The sequence below is a fragment of the Mobula hypostoma genome, chromosome 20, assembly GCF_963921235.1.
Source record: "Mobula hypostoma chromosome 20, sMobHyp1.1, whole genome shotgun sequence".
Classification (NCBI taxonomy): Eukaryota; Metazoa; Chordata; class Chondrichthyes; order Myliobatiformes; family Myliobatidae; genus Mobula; species Mobula hypostoma.
In genome coordinates this window covers 34,927,730-34,952,956 of record NC_086116.1, presented here as the reverse complement: position 1 = coordinate 34,952,956, position 25,227 = coordinate 34,927,730, and the positions used below count along the sequence as shown (strand labels likewise).

The window sequence follows — 25,227 nt, the reverse complement described above, 5'->3', positions numbered from 1 at the left end:
GGAAACTGCTGGAGTCAGTTATCAAGGATGTGATAACAGCACATTTGGAAAGCGGTGAAATGATCGGACAAAGTCAGCATGGATTTGTGAAAGGAAAATCATGTCTGACGAATCTCATAGAATTTTTTGAGGATGTAACTAGTAGAGTGGATAGGGGAGAACCAGTGGATGTGGTATATTTGGATTTTCAAAAGGCTTTTGACAAGGTCCCACATAGGAGATTAGTGTGCAAACTTAAAGCACACGGTATTGGGGGTAAGGTATTGGTGTGGGTGGAGAATTGGTTAGCAGACAGGAAGCAAAGAGTGGGAATAAACGGGACCTTTTCAGAATGGCAGGCGGTGACTAGTGGGGTACCGCAAGGCTCAGTGCTGGGACCCCAGTTGTTTACAATATATATTAATGACTTGGATGAGGGAATTAAATGCAGCATCTCCAAGTTTGCGGATGACACGAAGCTGGGTGGCAGTGTTAGCAGTGAGGAGGATGCTAAGAGGATGCAGGGTGACTTGGATAGGTTGGGTGAGTGGGCAAACTCATGGCAGATGCAATTTAATGTGGATAAATGTGAAGTTATCCACTTTGGTGGCAAAAATAGGAAAACAGATTATTATCTGAATGGTGGCCGATTAGGAAAAGGGGAGGTGCAACGAGACCTGGGTGTCATTATACACCAGTCATTGAAAGTGGGCATGCAGGTACAGCAGGCGGTGAAAAAGGCGAACGGTATGCTGGCATTTATAGCGAGAGGATTCGAGTACAGGAGCAGGGAGGTACTACTGCAGTTGTACAAGGCCTTGGTGAGACCACACCTGGAGTATTGTGTGCAGTTTTGGTCCCCTAATCTGAGGAAAGACATCTTTGCCATAGAGGGAGTACAAAGAAGGTTCACCAGATTGATTCCTGGGATGGCAGGTCTTTCATATGAAGAAAGACTGGATGAACTGGGCTTGTACTCGTTGGAATTTAGAAGATTGAGGGGGGATCTGATTGAAACGTATAAGATCCTAAAGGGATTGGACAGGCTAGATGCAGGAAGATTGTTCCCGATGTTGGGGAGGTCTAGAACGAGGGGTCACAGTTTGAGGATAGAGGGGAAGCCTTTTAGGACCGAGGTTAGGAAAAACTTCTTCACACAGAGAGTGGTGAATCTGTGGAATTCTCTGCCACAGCAAACTGTTGAGGCCAGTTCATTAGCTATGTTTAAAAGGAAGTTAGATATGGCCCTTGTGGCTACAGGGGTCAGGGGGTATGGAGGGAAGGCTGGGTTCTGAGTTGGATGATCAGCCATGATCATAATAAATGGCGGTGCAGGCTCGAAGGGCCGAATGGCCTACTCCTGCACCTATTTTCTATGTTTCTATGTTTCTATGAATGGTGGAGGAGGCTTAACGGGCAGATGACCGACTCCTGTTCCTAGTTCTTATGTTTTTAATGTCCACTGTCTTCTCTCGCTTCGGGTGAAAAATACCCACGGTCAAATTTGACCAAGAAGTCTATACAAACTGCCTGCACAAAGAGTTATCACACCCAGTAGTTAAAGAAGTCGCTGCCTTCAGTGTCCTGCCTGGTTCCGCAGAATCAGCTGTGGTCTGGGCCAGTGAGTGATACATTGATCGGCTGACTAATTGAATGTTTGTCTCCGACCAGCTCACTGATGCAGATTGCACAGCTCAGCTGGGAGGTTCTATGAAGACTCAGATGTGTGCGTAGTGACAACCTCCACCAATTTGCTATGTTTTCCTGCTGGCTTTGTCATACAGCATGACATCAAAAACTTCTATAGGTGTGTACTGGAGACTGGCTGCATCGTGGCCTAGTATGGAAACACCAATGCCTTTGAATGGAAGATCCTACAAAAGGTAATGGATTCGGCCCCACACATCACAGGTAAAGCCCTCCCAACCATTGAGCACACCTACATGAAACACTGCTGTAGGAAAGCAACATCCATCATCAGAGATTCTCACCACCCAGGCCATGCTCTTTCCTTGCTGCTACTATTAGGTAGAAGGCAAAAGAGCCTCAGGGCTCGCACCACCAGGTTCAGGAACAGTTACTACCCCTCAAACATCAGGCTCTCGAACATAAGGGGATAACTACACTCATCTATTGAGATGTTCCCACAACCAACGATCTCACTTTAAGGACTCTTTATCTTGTATTTCATGCTTTCATTATTTATTGCTATTTATTTATATTTGCATTTGCACGGTTTATCGTTGTTTATGCATACTTGTTCTTTCATTGATCCTGTTTACAGTTACCATTCTATAGGTTTGCTAAATATGCCTGCAGGGGGGAAAAACTCAGGGTTGTATGCAGTGAAGTATGTATTCTGATACTAAATTTTACTTTTCCTTTGTCTTTGATACAGCATGAATACAGGCCCTTTGGTCTAACTGGTCAATGCTGTCCAAAATGCCTACCTCAGTTAGACCTACTTGCCTGCATTTGGCCCATATCTGTCTAAACCTTTCCTATCCATGGACCTGTCCAAGTGTCTTTCAAATATTGTAATTAAACCCACCTCCACTATTTCCTCTGGCAACTCCTTCCATAAGTTCACCACCCTCTGGGTGAAAACTTGCTTTCAGATCCTCCCTTAAATTTTTCCACTCACAGCTTGACCCTGTACCGTCTGGCTTTAGACCCAAAACCTACTGTGTGGAAAAGACTGTGACCAACCACCTTAACTGTGCCCATAGCCAAGGAAGATACTTAAATTTCAGTGCCAGAATACCAGAAGTTTCTTCTTAGGAACCACTTCATCAGGACCCAAGTTTATTATCAAAGTGCATGTATGTCGCCATATACAACCTGGGATCTGTTTCCTTGCAGGCATTCACAGTGGAACATAGAAATACAACGTAACCAAATAGAAAAGACACACAAGGACTGGCAATCAAGGTGCAAATACAAAAAAAACACATAATGAATAAATAAATAATATTGAGAACATGAAAGTGAGTCCATAGGTTAGGGAATCAGTTCAGAGTTCAAGGTGAGTGAAGCTATCCACACAGGTTCAGGACTGATGGTTGAAGGATAATAACCGTTTCTGCCACATTTTCTCTACCGCAAATCAAAGTCTTTCAGGACAACACTCTTCTCTTTCCTAATGTCCTTAATTTCTCTGAGTTTCTCCACAACAAATTCAGTTTTAAAGTACTTAATACCTTACCCATCTCTCAGGGCTCCACACTAAGATAACCAGACTGATTCTACTCCTTCCCTTTCTTCCACGCTCCACTGTCCTCTCCGATCAGATTCCTTCTTCAGCCCTTTACCTCTTCCACCTATCACCTCCCAGCTTCTCACTCCATCCCTCTCCCCCACCCACCTTCCCTCTCACCTGGTTTTACATATCACCTTCCAGTTTATAATACTCCCCTCCCCCCCCACCTTTTTATCCTGGCTTCTGCCCCCTTTCTTTCCAGTCCTGATGAAGCATCTCAGCCCAAATGTCAATTGTTTATTCATTTCCATAGATGCTGCCTGACCTGCTGAGTTCCTCCAGCATCTGGTGTGTGTTGCTCAGTATTTCCAGCATCTGTAGAATCTTTATTCTGCACTGTGATTGTTTTACCTTGTTCTATCTCAATGCACTGTGTAATGACATGATCTGTATAAACTACGCAAGACAAGTTTTTCACTTGGTACATATGACCACAATAAACTAATTCCAATTCCAGTTCCTAATCTGATCCACCCTCACAGTTGCCCCGTGACTTTGACCTTCCTTTGTGCACAGGTTTTGATTGTAAAGAATGGATTGTCATTGGGCCTGTAGCTCTCAGAGGAGCACAGGCCATCGGTGACCTCCTGTCTCTGTCATCCAACGTCGATGGTATGGTTAGAGTTCATCAATGTTTTTGTGATCTGCTGAACAAGGGGTTGGCCAATACAGCTCCACCAGAGCCCTGTTGGCCAGCCTTACCCATTTCCACCTCTCACGACGGAAATGTAGGCTTGGACTTTCAAAGCCAAAGAATGGATTAGGACAGAACCTATGCAGACATCCCACCCTGCAAAAACTCATTTCAGGGAGGTAGCGCCATCAATTTGCGGGAGACTTCCGGGAGAGGTGGGATGTCTGCAATAGAGTAGCTCCTTAGCAGCTAGCCAGCTAGTTTAAATAACGTTAGCTATGCTAATGAACGAATGACACCTGTTAAACTCACCTCAACTTTTTCAGTCTTAACCCACCATAGGCAATAGAAACGTCACTGTTGCAAACAGTGCAGCGAGCAACACTGTCATTATTTTTGACCCCTATTAGGCAGGGGTACACTTTAGTCATAGTCATAGTCATAGTCATACTTTATTGATCCCGGGGGAAATTGGTTTTCGTTACAGTTGCACCATAAATAATAAATAGTAATAGAACCTTAAATAGTTAAATAGTAATATGTAAATTATGCCAGTAAATTATGAAATAAGTCCAGGACCAGCCTATTGGCTCAGGGTGTCTGACCCTCCAAGGGAGGAGTTGTAAAGTTTGATGGCCACAGGCAGGAATGACTTCCTATGACGCTCTGTGTTGCATCTCGGTGGAATGAGTCTCTGGCTGAATGTACTCCTGTGCCCACCCAGTACGTTATGTAGTGGATGGGAGACATTGACCAAGATGGCATGCAACTTAGACAGCATCCTCTTTTCAGACACCACCGTGAGAGAGTCCAGTTCTATCCCCACAACATCACTGGCCTTACGAATGAGTTTGTTGATTGTGTTGGTGCCTGCTACCCTCAGCCTGCTGCCCCAGCACACATCAGCAAACGTGATTGCACTGGCCACCACAGACTCGTAGAACATCCTCAGCATCGTCTGGCAGATGTTAAAGGACCTCAGTCTCCTCAGGAAATAGAGACGGCTCTGACCCTTGTAGACAGCCTCAGTGTTCTTTGACCAGTCCAGTTTATTGTCAATTCGTATCCCCAGGTATTTATAATCCTCCACCATGTCCACACTGACCCCCTGGATGGAAACAGGGGTCACCGGTACCTTAGCTCTCCTCAGGTCTACCACCAGCTCCTTAGTCTTTTTCACATTAAGCTGCAGATAATTCTGCTCACACCATGTGACAATGTTTCCTACCGTAGCCTGGGGTGACGTACCTTTTATTTTTTTTGGAACACTCTGTCACGGCACGCTCTTGCTCTCTCTCGTGGTCGCTCACGCGCTCTTGCTTGGTCTCGCGCTCTTGCTTGCTTTCTCTCTTGCTCTCTCGCACTCTCTCTCTCGCTCTCTCTCGCGCGTGCGCTCTTTCTCGTGGTTGCTCTCGCGCTCTCTCTTGCTTTCTCTCGCTCGCTCACTCTCAAAAAAATTGATTCCCGGGACATTGTATATAACTTGCCGGCATCAGAGAGCCACTATTCATGTGCGGGAGACTCCCGGAACTGCCGGGAGAGGTGGGATGTCTGTCTATGGCATGGTGAATGGAAGTGCTCTCTTCATCAAAGTCACTGGTGAACGCAGCAGGCCAGGCAGCATCTCTAGGAAGAGGTACAGTCGACGTTTCAAGCCCTTCGTCTCGGCCTGAAACGTCGACTGTACCTCTTCCTAGAGATGCTACCTGACCCGCTCAACTTTGATGTGTGTTGCTTGAATTTCCAGCATCTGCAGAATTCCTTGTGTTTGTGCTCTCTTCATGCAATTTTATCCTCGGCTTATAACCCGTGATTGTTTCTTGGGTAAGGTTATCAGCTTCCAATTGAATTATTTGTGTACAAACCTTAACAGATTGATCTGAGAAACATCCTGGGAGACACCATCAGTGATGTAACCTGGGGTCATCGGGTGTTTCGGGTCCTTTCAACATCAGACACTCTTGCCCAGGCAACCCAGCCAGGGCTGATCAGGCCCCGGCCTGTTTCCGAGCAGTACTGGTTCCTGGCTCACTCTTCTTGATCCATAGCCGTCTGGAGGCCGGCTCAGCAGCCTCGGTGACGGTCCTGGTGGCTCTTTTCTTTGCAGCCCCCATAATGCCAAGGAGAGAGTAGGTTCTGCAGAGCGAGCAGCCAGCAAAACATCTACATCCACTGTGGAGGCCAACTCTTTATGTATATTTAAGGCAGAGGGGGATAGCTTCTTGATTGATCAGGGCAGGGAGGGTTACAGGGAGAAGGCAGGAGACTGGGGCTGAGAGGGAAAACGGATCAGCTATGATGAAATAGCGGAGCAGACTCGATGGGCCAATTGGCCTAATTCTGCTCCTACGTCTGATGGTCTTATCCCATCTCTGTGGGCTCGCAATGTGCCCTCCACAACATCTCTGACACTGCTCTATCAACTCCTGTATTTGGTTTTCATACACTCAATCCGATCTTCCCAAGGCATTGTCAGTTCTACCATAACCAGGTTTCTGAAAGAGGTAGCATTAGAAATTGTGGCAGCATGAGCAATGATCTTTCAAAAATCATTGGACTTTGGCATGGTGCCAGAGGACTAGAAAATTGCAAATGACACTGCACTCTTTCAGAAAGGAGGAAGGCAGCAGAAATGAAATTATAAACCAGTTAGCCTGACCTCAGTGGTTGGGAAGATGTTAGAGTCAATTGTTAAGGATGAGGTGATGGAGTACTTGGTGACACAGGACAAGATAGTACAAAGTCAGCATGGTTTCCTTAAGGGAAAATCCTGCCTGATGAACCTGTTGGAATTCTTTGAGGAGATTACAAGTAGGATAGATAAAGGGGATGCAGTGGATGTTGTATATTTGGATTTTCAGAAGGCCTTTGACAAGGGACTGCACACGAGGCTGCTTACCAAGTTAAGAGCCCGTGGTATTACTGGAAAGTTACTAGCATGGATAGAGCATTGGCTGATTGGTAGGAGGCAGCGAGTGGGAATAAAAGGATTCTTTCCTAGTTGGCTGCCAGTGACTAGTGGTGTTCTGCAGGGGTCGGTGTTGGGACCACTTATTTTATGCTGTATATAAATGATTTAGATGATGAAATAGATGGCTTTGTTGCCTAGTTTAAAGAAGATACGAAGATTCGTGGAGGGGCAGGTAGTGTTGAGGAAACAGGTAAGATACAGAAGGACTTAGTTTAGGAGAATAGGCAAGAAAGTGGCAAATGAAATATAAATTACAGTTCCTGACGAAGGGTCTCGGCCTGAAACGTCGACTGCGCCTCTTCCTATAGGTGCTGCCTGGCCTGCTGCGTTCACCAGCAACTTTGATGTGTGTTGGTTGTATAAATTACAGTATTGCTTTGCACTGTTGTAACTATATGTTATAATTATGTGGTTTTTGTCAGTGTTTCAGTCTTGGTTTGTCTTGTGTTTCTGTGATATCATTCTGGAGGAACATTGTATCATTTCTTAATGCATACATTACTAAATGACAATAAAAGAGGACTGCATGTCCTCATAGTCTAGTCTAATCTAATCTAATGTTGGAAAATGCATGGTCATACACTTTGGTAGTAGAAATAAATGTGCAGACTATTTTCTAAATGGGAAGAAAATCCAAAAATCTGAAATGCAAAGGGACTTGGGAGTCCTTGTGCAGAACACCCTGAAGGTTAACTTGCAGGTTGAGTCAGTGGTGAGGAAGGCAAATGCAATATTAGCATTCATTTCAAGAGGTCTAGAATACAAGAGCAAGGATGTGATGCTGAGGCTTTATAAGGCACTGGTGAGGCCTCACCTTGAGTATTGTGAACAGTTTTGGGCTCCTCATCTTACAAGAAATGCGCTGGCATTGGGCAGGGTCCAGAGGAGGTTCACAAGGATGATTCTTGGAATAAAAGGGTTATCATACGAGGAACATTTGAAAGCTCTAGGTCTGAACTCACTGGAACTTAGAAGGAAGGGGGAGATCTGATTGAAACCTTTTGAATGTTGAAAGGCCGAGACAGAGTAGATGTGGAAAGGATATTTCCCATGGTGGGGGAGTCTAGGACAAGAGAGCACAGCCTCAGGATAGAGGGGCGTCCATTCAAAACAGAGATGCAGAGAAATTTCTTTAGCCAAAGGGTGGTGAATTTGTGGAATTTGTTGCTACATGCAGCTGTGGAGGCCAAGTCGTTGGCCTAATTAAGGCAGAGATTGATAGGTTCTTGATTGGACATGGCATCAAAGGTTACGGGGAAAAGGCCAGGAAATGGGGTTGAGAAGGAGAGAGAAAAATAAGGATCAGCCATGACTGAATGGCGGAGCAGACTCAACGTGCCAAATGGCCTAATTCTGCTCCTATGTCTTATGGTCTTAGGACTATCTGCTTTGCTGTTTACTGACAGAATGACCATGTCAGGCCTCAGGGACGATGATGCGATAAAGTCAGGGAACTTCATGATTCAATGTCTATAAATATAACATATCACTTAAGGACGTCTGTTTATATTGGGCCACGTTTATTGAGTGAACTTACTCTTACAATATTACATTCTCTTTGTACCACTGAGACCCACCACAACTGGATCATCCTTCCTTATGGGAGAGCAAACAATGCAGTTTGAGAGACAAGTATTTGATCTATTTTTTGAGTTACAATTTAGATATCACAGATCTTATACAGTTTGATATTCAGTGAAAGGATGTGAATCATAAATAATGAAATGTTTTCCAAAGCCAGCAGGCAATTGTAATCTCACCTCCACGTAGTTATCAGAAATCTGCCAAGACAACCCCAGCCCTTCAATAGAACAAATATACACTCCTCTGTTATTTGAAGGAAGGAAAAACGTTGATGTTTATTTTAAGACTTAATGGCTTCCAACATCAATCTATCTGCCTAGATTAGAGAACATGTCTTATGAAGAAAGGTTGAGTAAGCTAGGCCTTTTCTCTTTGGAGCTAAGGAAGATGAGAGACGAATTGATGGGGGTGTACAAGATGATAAGAGGTGTAGATCAAGTGGACATTCAGTGCCTTTTTCCCAGGGCAGAAATGGCTAATATGAGAGGGCATAATTTTAAGATGGTTTGAGAAAGGTATGGGGGAGATGTCAGAGGTCAGTTTTTACACATACCAGTGGAGGATGGTGGTAGAGGCAGATATGTTAGAAGCATTTAAGGGACTTTTAGTTAGGCACCTAGATGATAGAAAAATGGAGGGCTATATGGGAGGAAAGGGTTAGATTGATCCTAGAGTGGGTTAAAAGGTTGGCACAACAAAGGGCCTGTAATGTGCTGTAATGTTTTATGTTTGGTGTTCTCTGATTCCTTCTAAACCCGCTCCTATGCCCTCTTGTTTCCTCTGTCAATGCCCTTCATAACTTTGTGCACAGCTACAAGGTCACCCCTCAGATTGTCCACTCTGAGGAAAACAAACCCAAGACTCACTCTGTTGTCATAACTGAAAAACTACGCTCCAGGCGGCTTCCTGGTGAATCCCATCTGCACCATCTCCTGTGCACACGTAACCTTCCATAGTGCTCAAATCAAAGTTCAAAGTAAATTTATTATCAAAGTACATATATGTCTCTGAGTTGTAGAGTTCTTAAAAGTAAGTCCATAGATTGTGGAATCAGTTCAGTGTTGGGTTGAGTGAAGTTATTGCTTCTGGTTTAAGAGCCTGATGGTTGAGGGGTAATAACTGTTCCTGAACCTGGTGGTGTTGGACCTGAGGCGAGGTCCTTGATGATGGATGTTGCTTTTCTAAGACAGCACTCCGTGTAGATGTGCTCAATAGTAGTGAGGGCTTCACACATGATGGACTGGGCCATTTCCACTACTTTTTGTAAGATTTTCCATTCAAGGGCATTGGTGTTCCATACCATGTGGAGATGCAACCAGTCACTATACTCTCTGTAGAAACATGTCAGAATTTTAGATGACATTCTGAATCTGCGTAAGCTCCTAAGGAAGTAGAGGCACTGCAGTGCTTTCTTCATAATAGCACTTACGTTTGGGTCTAGGATGGATCCCCTGAAATGATAACTGAGGAATTTAAAATTCTGCCCTTTCCACCTCTGATCATCCATTGAGGACTGGTTCATGGACTTCTGGTTTCCTCCTCCTGAGGTCAATAATCTTCTCCTCGGTTTTGCTGACATTGAGTGAGAGGTGGTTGTTATAGCACCACTCAGCCAGATTTTCAATACCATATGTTGATTCATTGCCACCTTTGATTCAGCCTACAATAGCGATGGTGTCAGCAAACTTGAATACAGCATTGGAGCTGCGCTTAGCCACGCAGTCATAGACATAAAGTGAGTAGAGCAGGGGACTAAGCACACAGTCTCGTGGTGTACCTGTGCTGAGGAGACTGTGAAGGAGATGTTCTTGCCAATCTGAACTGTCTGCAAGTGCGGAAATCGAGGATCCAATTGCATAGGGAGGTATCGAGGCCAAGGTTTTGAGGGGATGATAGTGTTGAATGCAGGGCTGTATTCAATGAAGAGCATTCTGATGTATGCACCTTTGTTGTCCAGATTATCCAAGGTTGAGTGAAGAGCCAATGAAGTGGCATCTGCTGTTGACCTGTTGTGACAAACTGGAGCAGATCCAAGCCGCTCTTCAGGAAGGAGTTGATATGCTTCATCATTAACCTCTCAAAGCACTTCATCACAGTAGATGTAATTGCTACTGGGCGATAGTCATTGACGATGGTTACCCTGTTCTTCTTGAGCTCCAGTATAATTGAAGCCTGCTTGAAGCAGTTGGGTGTCTCAGTCTGCCGAAGCAAGAGGGTAAAGATCCCAGTGAATCAATATATGTCTTCAGTACTCGGCCAGGACCCCATCTGGGACAGTTGCTTGCTGTGGATTCTCCCTCCCTTACGATGCTCTCACATTGGCCTCAAGACTGAAATCACAGAGTAGCTGGGGGCTTTGGGAGTTTATGAAGTTGGCTTCATGCTTTGATGGCCAAGGTGAGCCAAAAAGGCATTGGGCTCATCTGGGAGTGAAACCTATCATTCTATTATTCATGTGCCACTCCCAGAGTCATGGGCTAGTGCAGGTAGGAAGGGGGTGATAGCATGGATGAATGAGTGACTGAGGAGATGGTGCAGGAGACAGGGTTTTGTGCTTGTCAATCATTGGAACCTTTTTTGGGGAAGGGGTGACCTGTACAAGAAGGATAGGTTGCACCTGAACTGGAGGGGAACCAATATCCTGGGCCAGGAGGTTTGCTAATGCTACTTGAAAGAGTTTAGACTAGTTTTGCAGGGGACTGGGAAACCGCTGCACCAGGTCAGTAAGTGAAGGATCGGACCGGAAGGTAGATGTCAGAGAAAGTACTGATTGGCAAAATCAAAATAACAGGTATGATGGGTTGGATAGTTTGTAGTGTGTGTATTTTGGGTAAAAGTAATGAACTTAGAGCATGAATCAGTACATGGAACTACGATGTTGTGGCCATTACAGAGAGTTGGCTGAAAGAGGGGCAAGAATGGGTGATTAATGTACCAGCTTGTCAAAGTTTTAGAAATGATAGAGAAGGAGGAGAGTTGCACTATAAATCAGGGACAATATCACAGCTACACTTGGGAGACATAATGGAGGGTTCAGACACTGAATCCATTTGGGTAGAACTCAGGAGTAGAAAGGGAGCAATCATACTGTTGGGACTGTACGACAGACCTCCCCAGTAGTCACTGGGACTTTGAGGAGCAGATATGTAATCAGATTAAGGAAATGTGAAAAAATAATAGGGTTGTTGTCATGGGGGATTTCAACTTTCCTAATACGTATAACCTCCTTAGTGTTAAGGGTTTAGGTGAGGCAGAATTTGTTAAGTGTATCCAAAGGGTTTCTTAACTCAATATGTGAATGGTCCAATGAGAGAAGAAGCTGTACTGGATCTGGTGTTGGGTAATGATCCTGGCCAGGTGATTGACATTACATTTCAGTGGGTGAGCAGTTAGAGAATAACTCCTTAACTTTCAGGATAGCTACAGATAAGAATAGGTATGGTCCTTCCAGGAGAGTTTTAAATGGGAGTAGGGCAAATTACACAGGCAGTAGGCAGGAACTAAGAAGAGTTCATTGGGAACACGTTTTCTCTGGCAAGTCCACATCAGACATGTGGAGGGTGTTTAAAGGTCACTTGCACAGAGTGTAGGAAAAGTATGTTCCTGTTAGAAGGAAGGACAGGAATGGAAAGATAAGAAGACCTTGGATGTGCAGAGAAGTGATGAATTTAGTCAAGGAAAAGTATGTAAAGCTTCAGAAGTTAAGATCAAACAGAGCACATGAGGAGTATAAAAAAGCCAGAAAAGAACTAAAGAAGGGAATTAGGAAAGCCAGAAGAGGCCATGAAAAGTCCTTGGCAAGTGGATTAAGATGAATCCCAAGGCATTCTATACATATATCAAGAGCAAGAGGATAACTAGGGAGAGGGTGGGACCACTCAAGAATAAAAGGGGAACATTTACTTGGATGTGGAGAATGTGAGTGAGGTCCTTAACTTCAGTATTTATCAAGGGAAAGGATATGGAGGACCAGGAGATCAGTGCTGAGTGTATAAATATGTAAGGGCATTTGGAGGTCAAGGAGGAGGAAGTGTTGGGCCTCCTATTGAGTATTAAGGCCCCAGGGCCAGATAGGATTTACCCCAGTTTATTGAAGGAGGCAAGAAACGAGTTTGCTGGTGCCTTGACCACTATCTTCATATCCTTTCTAGTCACAGGCGAGGTCCCAGAGGACTGGCAAGTGCCTAATGTTTAAGAAGGGAACAAGGGACAGTCCTGGGAACTGAGTCTTATGTCAGTTATGAGGAAATTACTGGAGAAAATTTTTAGGGATAGGACATATGAGTATTTGGAAAAGCTTGGCCTAATTAGGGAGAGCCAGCATGGTTTTATGCAGGACAGGTCATGTCTTGCCAAATTGATTGAGTTTTTTGAAAAGGTGATGAGAGAACGTAACAAAGGTAGGGCAGTGGATGTGGTCTACGTGGATTTTAGTAAGGCGTTTGCCAAAATCCCTCATGGGAGGCTAATCCAGAAGATCGAGGTGCATGGGATTCACAACAAAATGGCTGTTTGGATTCAGAACTAACTTGTGCATCGGAGACTTGTGCATCAAGGGTAGTGGTTGAAGGGACCTATTCGAGCTGGAGGTCTGTAATTAGTGGTGTTCCACAGGGGTCTGCACTAGGACCTCTGCTGTTTGTGATGTATATAAGTGACCCGGATGAAAATGTAGATGGGTGGGCTTGTAAGTTCGTGGATGATACCAAGATTGGTGAAGTTGTGAATAGTATAGAAGACTGACAAAGAACACAGCCCGATATAAATCAGATGCCAATATAGGCTGAGAAATGGCAGGTAGAGTTTAACCCAGATAAATGTGAGGTGTCGAACCTTGGTAGGGCAAATGCAAGGAGACAGTACACTGTAAAGGGCAAGATCCCTAACAGTGTCGATGAGCAGAGAGATCTTGGGATCCAAGTTCATAGCTCCTAATGAGTTTTAAGGTGGTTGATAGGGTGGTTAAGAAGGTTATGGAATGCTTGCTTTTAGTAGTCAAGGCATTGAGTTCAGAAGTCAAGAGGTTATCTTGCAACTTTATAAAACCCTAGTTAGGCCACATTTGGAGTACTGCATGCATTTCTGGTTACCCAACTTTTGAGGCTTTGGAGAGGGTGCAGAAGAGGTTTACCAGGATGCTGCCTGGTTTAGAGGGCATGTGCTATCATGAGAGGCTAGATAAACCCGGGTTGTATTCTCTGGAGTGGCAGAAGCTGAGGGGAGATCTGACAGAGGTTTATAAGATTATGAGATGCATAGATAGAGTGGACAGGGAGTATCATGTTTCCCAGGGTTGAAATGTCTAATACCAGAGGGCATGCATTGAAGATGAGAGTGCTTAGGTTCAAAGGGGATGTGAGGGATTAATTTTTTACCCAGAGAATGGCGGATGCCTAGAATGCACTACCTGGTATGGTGGGAGAGGCAAATACATTAAAGGCTTTTCAGAGACGTTTAGATAAGGCATTTGAATGTAAGGAAGATGAAGTGAAATGGTCAATGTATAGGTAGAAGGGTTTAGTGTATGATTTGCTCTTTACCTGGTTTGGCACAACATTGTGGGCCAAAGCACCTGTTCCTGTACTGTACTATGTTCTGTGTTCTATCTAAGAGCTCCTTAAAAGCCCCAAGTGTTTCTGCCTCTACCATCACCCCTGGCAGTGCATACCACACTTAGTGTAAAAAAACATTACCTTTGACATCCCCCCCTACTTCTGTCCAATCACCTTAAAATTACCCCCCAGCTCGTATGAGAAAATCTGAGGAGGAATCTTTATTACCCAGAAGATCAGAATCTGGAACTTGTTGCCTGAGGTGCTGGTGGAGGCAGAGAAGTCCATGACACTGAAGTAGTCTCCAGATGAGCAGTTGGATCACCAGAGACCAGGTGCTGGTAAATGGGATGAGTGTAGATGGGGACCGGCATGTGGTGAGCTCAGGACTCTCTGTGCTGTATCATTCTTAGGGTAGGTCTAGGACATGCCCCCTTCTCATTGCTGCCTTCCAGAGAAGGAGGTACTGGCGCCTGAAGACACAAACTCAATGATTCAGGAACTTGCCATCAGCTTTCTGAATAGACAATGGACCCATGGTCACTTCTTCACTTGTTTTGCTCTCTTTTTGCACTACTTTTTTAACTTTATATATATATAAAATACCCATGTACAGTAGATTCTGGTTAATTGGGCAATCAGTTATTCAGGGCAATCAATTATTCAGGACAGCCACTTATTTGGAACAGAAAGTAATGTTTATTGCTTATTTATTTATTATTATTGTTGTTTTTTTTGTATTCTCACAGTTTGTTATCTTTTGCACATTGATTATTTGCCCATCTCGTGTGTGGTTTTCCATTGATTCTATTATATTCCTTTGTATTTACAGTGAATGCCAGTAAGAAAATGAACCTCAGACATGGTGACTTATATGTCCTTTGATAATAAATTTACTTTGACCTTTGAGTTGAACTCTGTGGAAAGGTTGTGACTGCCAATGGAGAGGATGCAGGTGAGGTTCACCAGGAGGATACATAAAGAACACAATAGCAGTATCCACACCAGGACCACCAGACTCAAAAACAGTTACTTTCCCCATGCAGTAAGGCTGATCAACACCTCCACCCACTAACCCACCTTCACACACCCTATCACCACTCCTTTATCATTTTCTGTCTGTCACCTTATGTACAGACACTCCTGTGCCTAACAGCACTTTATGGACATACAATCTATGTAGATACAGGTACATTATCTTACATATATATTTGTACTGTGTTTTTATTTGTCTTGTGTTTTTATTACTATCGTGCTCCTTGTGGGTTTTTTTTGTGTTGCATTGGATTTGGAGTAATAATTATTTTGTTCTCCTTTACACTTCTGTCTTAGAAATGACATTAAACCATCTTGAATTGTCAACCTGAACTGCACTTTCCCAGTAGCTATGTAAAGATATAAAGACAAAAATTGGCTTTATTTGTCATCTGTACATTGAAACATACAGTAAAGTGTATTGCATCAACAACCAACACAGCCCAAGGACTGGGGGCAGTCTGCAAGTGTCATCACGTTTCCAGTGCCTACATAAAATGCCCACAACTTACTGACCATAACCCGTACGGCTTTGGAATGTAGGAGGAAACTGGAGCACCCAGAGGAAACCCAGGCAGTCAGAGAGAGATGAAACAAATTCCTTATAGACAGCGACGGGAATTAGGCCCCAACTGCTGGCACTGTAGTAGTGTTACACTAACCGTCTATGATACATGTCATACTGTGCTATTCTGCATTCTGCTATTATTTTACCTTGTTCTACCTCCGTGCACTGTGTAATGATCTGATCCGTATGAACAGGATGCAAGACAAGCTTTTCACTGTATCACAATAATAAACCATTTCCAATTCGAATCCCAACTTGCCAGTCGGAGGTTGTGAGAGCCTGTATCATTAGGCTTGCAGGAACAAGCCGTCCTCAGTGTGGAGCTGATCACTGCACCGTGATTCAAGGGAATGCGCTTGTTTCATGGTGAGGAATGCCTTAAATTGCAGACACTCAAAAACTTTCACAAAAACCATACAGCTGGAGCCAAAAGCCTAATTGGCTTCCTTAGAGCCAAAGCATCTCATTAATAAGTGGTTTAACATCTTCAGTAATTTCTCACCTAAAAACAGGATAACTCTTTCAAGCTATAATTGGTACGCTTTCTGAATTACTAGTGGTTGATAAAATGCACTGACTATACCCATACAGCACAGAAGCTGGCCATTTGGCCCACAATTTCCATGCCAACCTTTTTCTCCATCTACACTAATCCCATTTGTCTGTATAAGGAATGGATCCTAAAGTGGAATGGTGGGTTAGTAAGTTTGCTGTTGACACAAAGGTTGGTGGTGTTGTGGATCGTGTAGAAGGTTGTCATGGGTTACGACAGGACATTCATTGGACGCAGAGCTGTGCTGGGAAGTCCCAGATGGGGTTCAATCAGCAAATGTGAAGTGAGTTACCTTGAAAGGTTGAACATGAAGGCAGAATGCAGGGTTAATGGCAGGATTCTCATCAGTGAGGAGGAACAGAGGTCCTCATCCATGGATCCCTCAAATTGCCACGCAAGTTGACAGGGTGGTTAAGAAGTTGCACGGTGTGTTGGCCTTCATTAGTCAGAGCATTGTGTTCAAGAACCACTAGGTAATGTTGCAGCTCTATAAAACTCTGGTTAGACCACGCTTGGAATATTGTGTTCGTTCTGGTCACCTCATTATAGGAAGGATGTCGAAGGTTTAGAGAGGGTGCAGAGGAGATTTACCAGGATGCCGCCTAGATTAGAGAGCACATCTAACGAGGAGGTGTTGAGCAAGCTGGGGCTTTTCTCTTTGGACTGAAGGAAGATGAGGGGTGACTTGATAGAGGTGTACAAGAGGCATAGTAACAGCGCAGCCAGAGACTTTTTCCTAAGGCAGAGATGGCTAATAGAAGTGGGGGGGGGGGGCATAATTTAAGACAATTGAAGGAAAGAATTTCAGGGGGAATGTCAGGGATAGTTTTTTTTTACACAGAGAGGGTGGGTGTATAGAATGCCTTGCCAGGATTAGAGATAAATCAATCTAACCCTTTCCTCCCTCATAGCCCTCTAATTTTCTATTATCCATGTGCCTCAGATTCTCTTAAATAACTTTAAGATAGGCACATGGATGATAGAAAAAATGGGTCTACCTGGGAGGAGAGGGTTAGATTGATCTTAGAATAGATTAAGAGATCAGCACTTCATTGTGGACCAAAGGGTCTGTGCTGTGCTGTGCTCTTCTGTTTGAGTGAGCTGCTTCCTGTCATTGGTGGAGCATGTGCCGATCGCATTATCTGCTTCACAGGTTTCAAAATGAACCATCCAATTACTTTTAATGACTAACTTTGCCATAAATATCAGACTTAATATTCAATATTTCACTATTCAATATACACATTCACATCATTTTCCATCTGTATAATCACTATTGTCCAATAGTGATTAACAGAATGATGTAATGCATTTGAAATTAAACTGGCACTGATAAGGATTGTTTATGGACATGGGCTTGAAGTTATGGATCATTTCAAAGTTAAAGTCAAACCAAAGTCGAGTTTATTGTCATCGGCACAAGTCCACGTGTGCACAGGTGCAATGAAAAACTTAACTGCATCACATCACAGGCACAGAATATCAGATTAGCAGTATTAACAAGAAAACATAAATTAAACCTAAATTATGTACAATTTGTCAAGAAATATTCATGTTATTTCCCTACCCAGCCGTAAAATTGACAGCTTTGATTTCTCCAGAATTTATCCTGGTTGTCATCAAAGATCCTGACCAGCTGGGCCATACCATCTTCCCAAAGCTCCCATCAGGCAGGAGATACAGAAGCCTGAAGTCCCACATCATCAGGTTCAGAAACAGCTACTTCCCTCCAACCGGTCAGCTCTTGAACCAACCAGCACAACCCTACTCACTGCACTACATTGACAACTTTAATTACTTTGCACTAAAATTGACTTTTTTGTTCTAATTATTAGATTATGAGAACACTCAGTCCTCTTTTATTGTCATTTAGAAATGCATACATGCATTAAGAAATGATACAATGCTTCTCCGGAGTGATATCACAGAAAACAAGACAGACCAAGATCTAACACTGACAAAACCACATAATTATAACATATAGTTACAGCAGTGTAAAGCAATACCATAATTTGATAAAGAACAGACCATAGACACAGTAAAGAAAAGTTCCAAAGTCCCGAGTCGATCGACTCCCAAGTCCCCGATAGCAGGCAGCAAAAGGGAGAAGCTCTCTGCCATAATCCTCCAGGCACCGTCAACTTGCCGATACCTTGGAAGCAGCCGACCCCAGCCGACCCTGAGTCCATCCGTCCGAAAACTCCGAGCTTCCGAGCAGCCTCTCTGATACAGCCTCCCGAGCGCCTTCGACCTCTCCCTGGCCGCTGAAACACGCAAAGCCGAGGATTTCGGGGCCTTCAGCTCCGGAGATTCCGGTTACCACACATTAGCAGCGGTAGCAAAGCGGGCATTTCAGAAGTTTTCCAGATGTTCCACTGTGCTCTCATGTCTGTCTCCATCAAATCAGGATTGTGCACGGTCCCCTACTTGACAAATAACAGATATTCATCACTGGAGAGGCCGCGCGCGCTGCCGTCGCGCCGCCATCTTCTCCCCCCTCCCGGGAGGATTATGTTCCCTCTTGTAAAGATTGTGGTATAATTTATGTTTAATCATGGGCTAGATGGGCTGTAATGTTTCTGTACTATAATGTTCTATGAGTCTATGACTCCATAATCTTACAATGGGCAAAAGGCACAGGAAGCCAATGGATATATAACAGAACATTTATCTGAAGATACAATGTTTAGATGATTGGTTAGTCGTTAATTTAGTCATTATAGGTAGAAAAATGAGAAGAGGCCTAATAGAAACATATAAAATTATGAGAATGATCGATAATATAGGCGCAGCAAACTTGTTTCCACTGGTGGGCGGGACTAGAACTAGAAGACATAGCCTCCATATTCTGAGGAATAGATTTAGGATGGAGATGAGACGAAGCTGGTTTTCCCAGAGAGTAGTGAATCCTTGGAATTCTCTGCCCGCTGGAACAGTAGAGGCTACCTCATTACGTACTGTATATTTAAAACACAGTTAGATTGATTCTTGCATAGCAGGGGAATTAGGGGTTATGAAGGAGAAGGTAGGCAGATGGACCTGAGTCCACAGCTAGATCAGCTATGACCTTGTTGAATGGCAGTGCTGGCTGAATGGTCCAGGGGCCTGATTCCTGCTCCTAGTTCTTATGTTGTTATGACTTGTTAGCCGATGACAACTTACCCAATGCATGGGTTGACAATTTAGCCACTTCATGGTTTGACAATTCAGCCAACTTACGGACTGATGATTAAGCTGATGCATGGATTGACAATTTAGCCGACTCATGGGTTGACAATTTAGACGACTCATGGGTTGACAATTTAGCCAACTCATGGATTGACTATTCAGCTGACTCATGAGTGGACCATTTAACTGACTTATGGGCTGACAGTTCAGCCAACTCATGAGTTGACAGTTCAGCTGACTTGTGGGTTGACAATTTTAACTGAAGGGCTAAGAAAAAAAGAATATGCACTCAGTGGCCATTTTACTGTGAACATCCCATTGGTAATAAAGTAGCTACTGAATGCATGTTCCTGGTCTTTTGCTGCTGTAGCCCATCCAATTCAAGGTTCAATGTGTTCTGTATTCAGAGATGCTCTTCTGCACACCACTCATGTAACACGTGGTTATTTCAGTTACTGTTGGCTTGATCCAGTCTGGCCATTCTCCTCTGACCTCTCTCATTAACAAGGTGTTTTTGTCCACAGATCTGCCACTCATTGGATGTTTTGTTTCTGTTTTTTGCACCACTTTCTGTAAACTCTAAAGACTGTTTTATGCGAAAATCCCAGGATTCCAGCAGTTTCTGAGGTACACAAACCACCACGTATGGCACCAACAATCATTCCATGGTCAAAGTCACTTAGATCTCATTTCTTTCCCAGTCTGTAGTTTGGGCTGAACAACAACTGGAGCTTTTGATCAATGTCTGTACACTTTTATGCATTGAGTTGCTACCACGTGATTGGTTGATCAGATATTTGTATTAATAAGGTTTTTCCTAATAATGTGGCCACTGAATGCACATTACAGACAAAACTTAAGCCACCTTTCTTTTTATTCTTTGCATTCCAGGAACCAGATCAGACCCTCTGTTCTGTATCCACCGGTCCCCACAGAAAATACCACCTTTAAAATTCCAATGGGTAAAAAATGAAATATAGCTGCTCTCTAACTTCCCTTCGAGTCAAAGAAAATGCTGAAGATGTTTTCCAAGCTCCAAGCAGTTGCTTTGATTCTGATTTCCAAAGGATTTTTCTGCTTTTCACATGGTGAAAGTAACTTTGGCAAGAAGGAGATCAAAATTGAAGGGGACCTGGTTTTGGGGGGTCTGTTTCCCGTGCACGAGAAAGGCTCAGGAACAGAAGAGTGCGGCAGAATCAACGAAGATCGGGGAATCCAACGTCTGGAAGCCATGCTTTTCGCTATCGATGCAATAAATCACAACACCTACTTGTTGCCAGGAGTGAAGCTCGGAGTTCACATATTGGATACGTGCTCAAGAGACACATATGCCTTGGAGCAATCACTGGAATTTGTGAGAGCCTCCTTGACAAAAGTAGATGAAACAGAATATATTTGTCCAGATGGATCATATGCAGTTCAGGACAATAATCCCTTAGCCATTGCAGGTGTGATTGGCGGCTCGTACAGTAGTGTTTCTATACAGGTAAGGTTCATATTATTTCAGTAAAGCTTAACCTCTGCAACACCGGGCTGAGAATGCTTTTACCTTGACTGCTTTCTGAGGTTCGAATCTCACTCATAGAGCAAATGAACGAGAACATGACGTCCATTTAGAACGGAGATGAGGAGGAAATTCTTTAGCCAGAGAGCGGTGAATTTCTGAAACTCATTGTCACAGGTTGCTGTGGAGGCCAAGTCATTGGGTATATTTAAGGCAGAGGTTAATAGCTTATTAATTAGTCAGAGCATGAAGGGATACAGGGAGGAGGCAGGAGATTCGGGTTGAGAGGGAAATGGATCAGACATGATGAAATGTCGGAGCAGACTCGATGAGCCGAAAGGCCTAATTCTGCTCCTTTATCTTATGGTTATGGTCTTATGGTAACACCCAGATCCCTAGCAAGCATAAACTAACTGGGCTGGTCCTCATACTCCTTTTGTCATTGACAATAGAACATAGAACAATAATGCATAGTACAGACTTCTCAGCCCATAATGTTGTGACAGTCCTCTAACCTACTCTAAGACCAATCTGACCCTTCCCTCCAACATAGTTCTTCATTTTTCTATCACCTAAAGTCTGTGAAGTGTCCTTAATGTATCTGCCTCTACCATTACACCTGACAAGGTACTCCACGCATCCACCACTCTCTGTGCAAAGAACGTACCTCTGAAATCCCTCTATACTTTCGCCCAGTATCGTAAATATTACCCCTCTGTGTATAATTCATTTCCGTCCTGGGAAAAAGTGTCTGGTTATCTACTCAATCGATGCTTCTTATCATCTCTATCAAGTCACCTCACATCCTCCTTCTCTCCAAAGAGAAAACCCTAGCTCACTCAACCTATCCTCAGAAGACACGTTCTCTAATCCAGGCAGCATCGTGGTAAGTCTCCTCTACACCCTCTCTAGAGCTTCCACGTCCTTCCAATGATAATAACATATCATGTTTCATTATGTATGAAAACTGTCTGTCATGATTGCAGGACACAAATATAAGGGATTTTCTATGGGTTATGTACTTTTAAAAAAATGGAAAATATATCACCAACACAGTGTGTCTGACAGAATCTGAGGAAGGAGAAATATTCCATCAGAAACTCCTCGAACTGAAATATTGACGCTGTCTCAGTTTCCACAGATGCTGCCTGACCAGCTGAATGTCTCCAAAATGTTCTGTTTTTATTTTCAGTTCTCCAGCATTTACAGAGCTTCTTTTTGATTCTCGATAAATGTTACTGAATTGATGGATTTTTAAATTTTTTTTATTGAGATACAGTGTGGAACAGGCCCTTCGAGCCACACCACCCAGCACCCTGCTGATTTAATCCTAGCCTAATCATGGCACAAGTTACAATGACCAATTAACCTACAAGCCCGTACATCTTTGGACTGCGGGAGTAAACCAGAGCACCCAGAGGAAACCCACTCGGTCACAGGGAGAAAGTACAAATTCCTTACAAGCTTCTCGCTCTGCTCCCCCTCTGCGATCTCTGCTACTCTTTACTTCACCCCCTGACCCCTCTTCCAGTTTCACCAATCACCTGCCACTTTGTGCTACTTCCTCCCCACCCCCCACCTTCTTAAACTGACTTCTCCTCTTCTCCTCTTCTTCCTCCAGTGGGAGAGCATTTTGGAGATAGTGATCACAATTCTATCTCCTTTACCAGAGCATTGGAGAGGGATAGGAACAGACAAGTTAGGAAAGCGTTTAAATGGAGAAAGGGGAAATATGAAGCTATCAGTCAGGAACTTGGAAGCATAAATTGGGAACAGATGTTCTCAGGGAAACGTACAGCAGAAATTTGGCAAATGTTCAGGGGATATTTGTGTGTTGTTCTGCATAGGTACGTTCCAATGAGACGGAAAGGATAGTAGGGTACAGGAACCATGGTGTACAAAGACTGTTGAAAATCTGGTCAAGAAGAAAAGAAAAGCTTATGAAAGGTACAAAAAACCAGGTGATGATAGAGATCTACAAGATTATAAGGCTATCAGGAAGGAGCTTAAGAATGAAATTAGGAGAGCCAAAAGGTGCCGTGAGAAGGCCTTGGTGAGCAGGATTAAGGAAAACCCGAAAGCATTCTACAAGTATGTGAACAGCAAGAGGATAAGACATGAGAGAATAGGACCAATCAAGTGTGACAATAGAAAAGGGTGTATGGAACCGGAGGAGATAGCGGGCATATTTAATGAATACTTTACTTCAGTATTCACTACAGAAAAGGACCTTGGCGAATGTAGGGATGGCTTATAGCAGACTGCAAAGCTTAGGCATATGGACACTAAGACAGGGGATATGCTGGAGCTTTTGGAAAGCATCAAGTTGGATAAGTTACCGAGACTGGACAAGATGTACCCCAGGCTACTGTGGGAGGTGAGGGAGGAGATTGCTGAGCCTCTAGAAATGATCTTTGCATCATCAGTGGGGACGGGAGAAGTTCCGGAGGATTGGAGGGTTGCAGATGTTGTTCTCTTATTCAAGGAAGGGAGTAGATATAGCCCAGGAAATTATAGACCAGTGAGTCTTACTTCAGTGGTTGGTAAGTTGATGGAGAAGATCCTGAGAGGCAGGATTTATGAATCTTTGGAGAGGTATAATATGATTAGGAATAGTTAGCATGGCTTTGTCAAAGGCAGGTCATGCGTTACGAGCCTGATTGAATTTTTTGGGATGCGACTAAACACATTGATGAAGGTAGAGCAGTAGATGTAGTGTATATGGATTTCAGCAAGGCATTTGATAAGGTACCCCACGCAAGGCTTATTGAGAAAGTAAGTAGGCATGGGATCCAAGGGGACCTTGCTTTGTGGATCCAGAACTGGCTTGCCCACAGAAGGCAAAGAGTGGTTGTAGCCGGGTCATATTCTGCATGGAGGATGGTGACCAGTGATGTGCCTCAGGGATCTGTTCTGGGACCCCTTCTCTTTCTGATTTTTATAAATGACCTGGATAAGGAAGTGGAGGGATGGGTTAGTAAATTTGCTGATGACACAAAGGTTGGGGGTGTTGTGGATAGTGTGGAGGGCTGTCAGAGGTTACAGCGGGACATTGATAGAATATAAAACTGGGCTGAGAAGTGGCAGATGGAGTTCAACCCAGGTAAGTGTGAGGTGGTTCATTTTGGTAGGTCAAATATGATGGCAGAATATAACATTAATGGTAAGACTCTTGATAATGTGGAGGATCAGAAGGATCTTGGAGTCCAAGTCCATAGGACACTCAAAGCTGCTGCGCAGGTTGACTGTTTGGTTAAGAAGGCATACGGTGCATTGGCCTTCATCAACCATGGGATTGAGTTCAAGAGCCGAAAGGTAATGCTACAGCTGTATAGGACCCTAGTCAGACCCCACTTGGAGTACTGTGCTCAGTTCTGGTCACCTTACTACAGGAAGGATATGGAAACTACAGAAAGGGTGCAGAGGAGATTTACAAGGATGTTGTCGGGATTGGGGAGCATGCCTTACGAGAATAGGTTGAGTGAACTTGGCCTTTTCTCCTTGGAGCGACAGAGGATGAGAGGTGACCTGATAGAAGTGTATAAGATGATGAGAGGCATTGATCGTGTGGATAGTCAGAGGCTTTTTCCCAGGACTGAAATGACTGACATGAGAGGGCACAGTTTTAAGGTGCTTGAAGGTAGGTAGAAAGGGGATGTCGGGGTAAGTTTTTTATGCAGAGAGTGGTGAGTGCGTGGAATGGGCTGCCGACAACTGTGGTGGAGGCAGATACAATAGGGTTTTTTAAGAGGCTCCTGGTTAGGTACATGGGGCTTAGAAAAATAGAGGGCTATGGGTAACCCCAGGTAATTTCTAAAGTAAGTACATGTTCGGCACAGCATTGTGGGCTGAAGGGCCTGTATCATGCTGTAGGTTTTCTATGTTTCTATGTTTCCAGTCCTGATGAAGAGTCTGGGCACAAAACATCAACTGCTTAGCCTGCTGAGTTCCTCCAGTATTTTGTGTGTGTTGCATTGGACAGGAATCGATCCCGGGTTGCTGGATCAGTAAAGTGCTGAGCTAACAACCATGCTACCATGCTTGAGAGCGTGAGCTGGGGTAGTTACTGGGATTGATGGTAGAGTCGTTTAAAGGGTTGACACAACATTGTGGGCCAAAGGTCCTGTATTGTGCTGCAGTCTTCTGTGTTCTATGTTTAAATATATCAAGGGGAAAAAACAGACTGCTTTAGATAAAAGAATGATAAGGTCACTGCCCTGTTCATAAACACAAGAGATTCTGAAGGTGCTGGAAATCTTGAACACACACGAATGCTGGAGGAACTCAGCAGGTCAGGCAGCATCAATGGAGGTGGATAAACAGTGGATATTCTAGACTCTTCATCAGGACTGGAAAGGAAGCAAGTAGAGAACAGAATAAGAAGACTGGGGAAAGGGGGAGAAGTACAAGCTGTCGAGTG

At 43.9% G+C, this 25,227-nt stretch overlaps 1 protein-coding gene across 5 annotated transcripts in view; it reads left to right on the top strand.

The window, feature by feature from the left end:
- The window catches only part of grm3 (glutamate receptor, metabotropic 3), a 191,730-nt gene that overhangs the window by 107,899 nt on the left and 58,604 nt on the right, over window positions 1–25,227 (top strand). For 4 of the 5 annotated variants that reach the window (XM_063072663.1, XM_063072660.1, XM_063072662.1 and 1 more), the window contains one exon: window positions 20,195–20,789. In XM_063072663.1, coding sequence (XP_062928733.1) covers window positions 20,316–20,789 — 474 coding nt within the window. In that variant the 5' untranslated portion in view covers window positions 20,195–20,315. Of the gene's footprint in view, window positions 1–14,813; window positions 14,935–20,194; window positions 20,790–25,227 lie in introns of those variants that run through there. The other variant, XM_063072661.1, reaches the window with a different exon arrangement.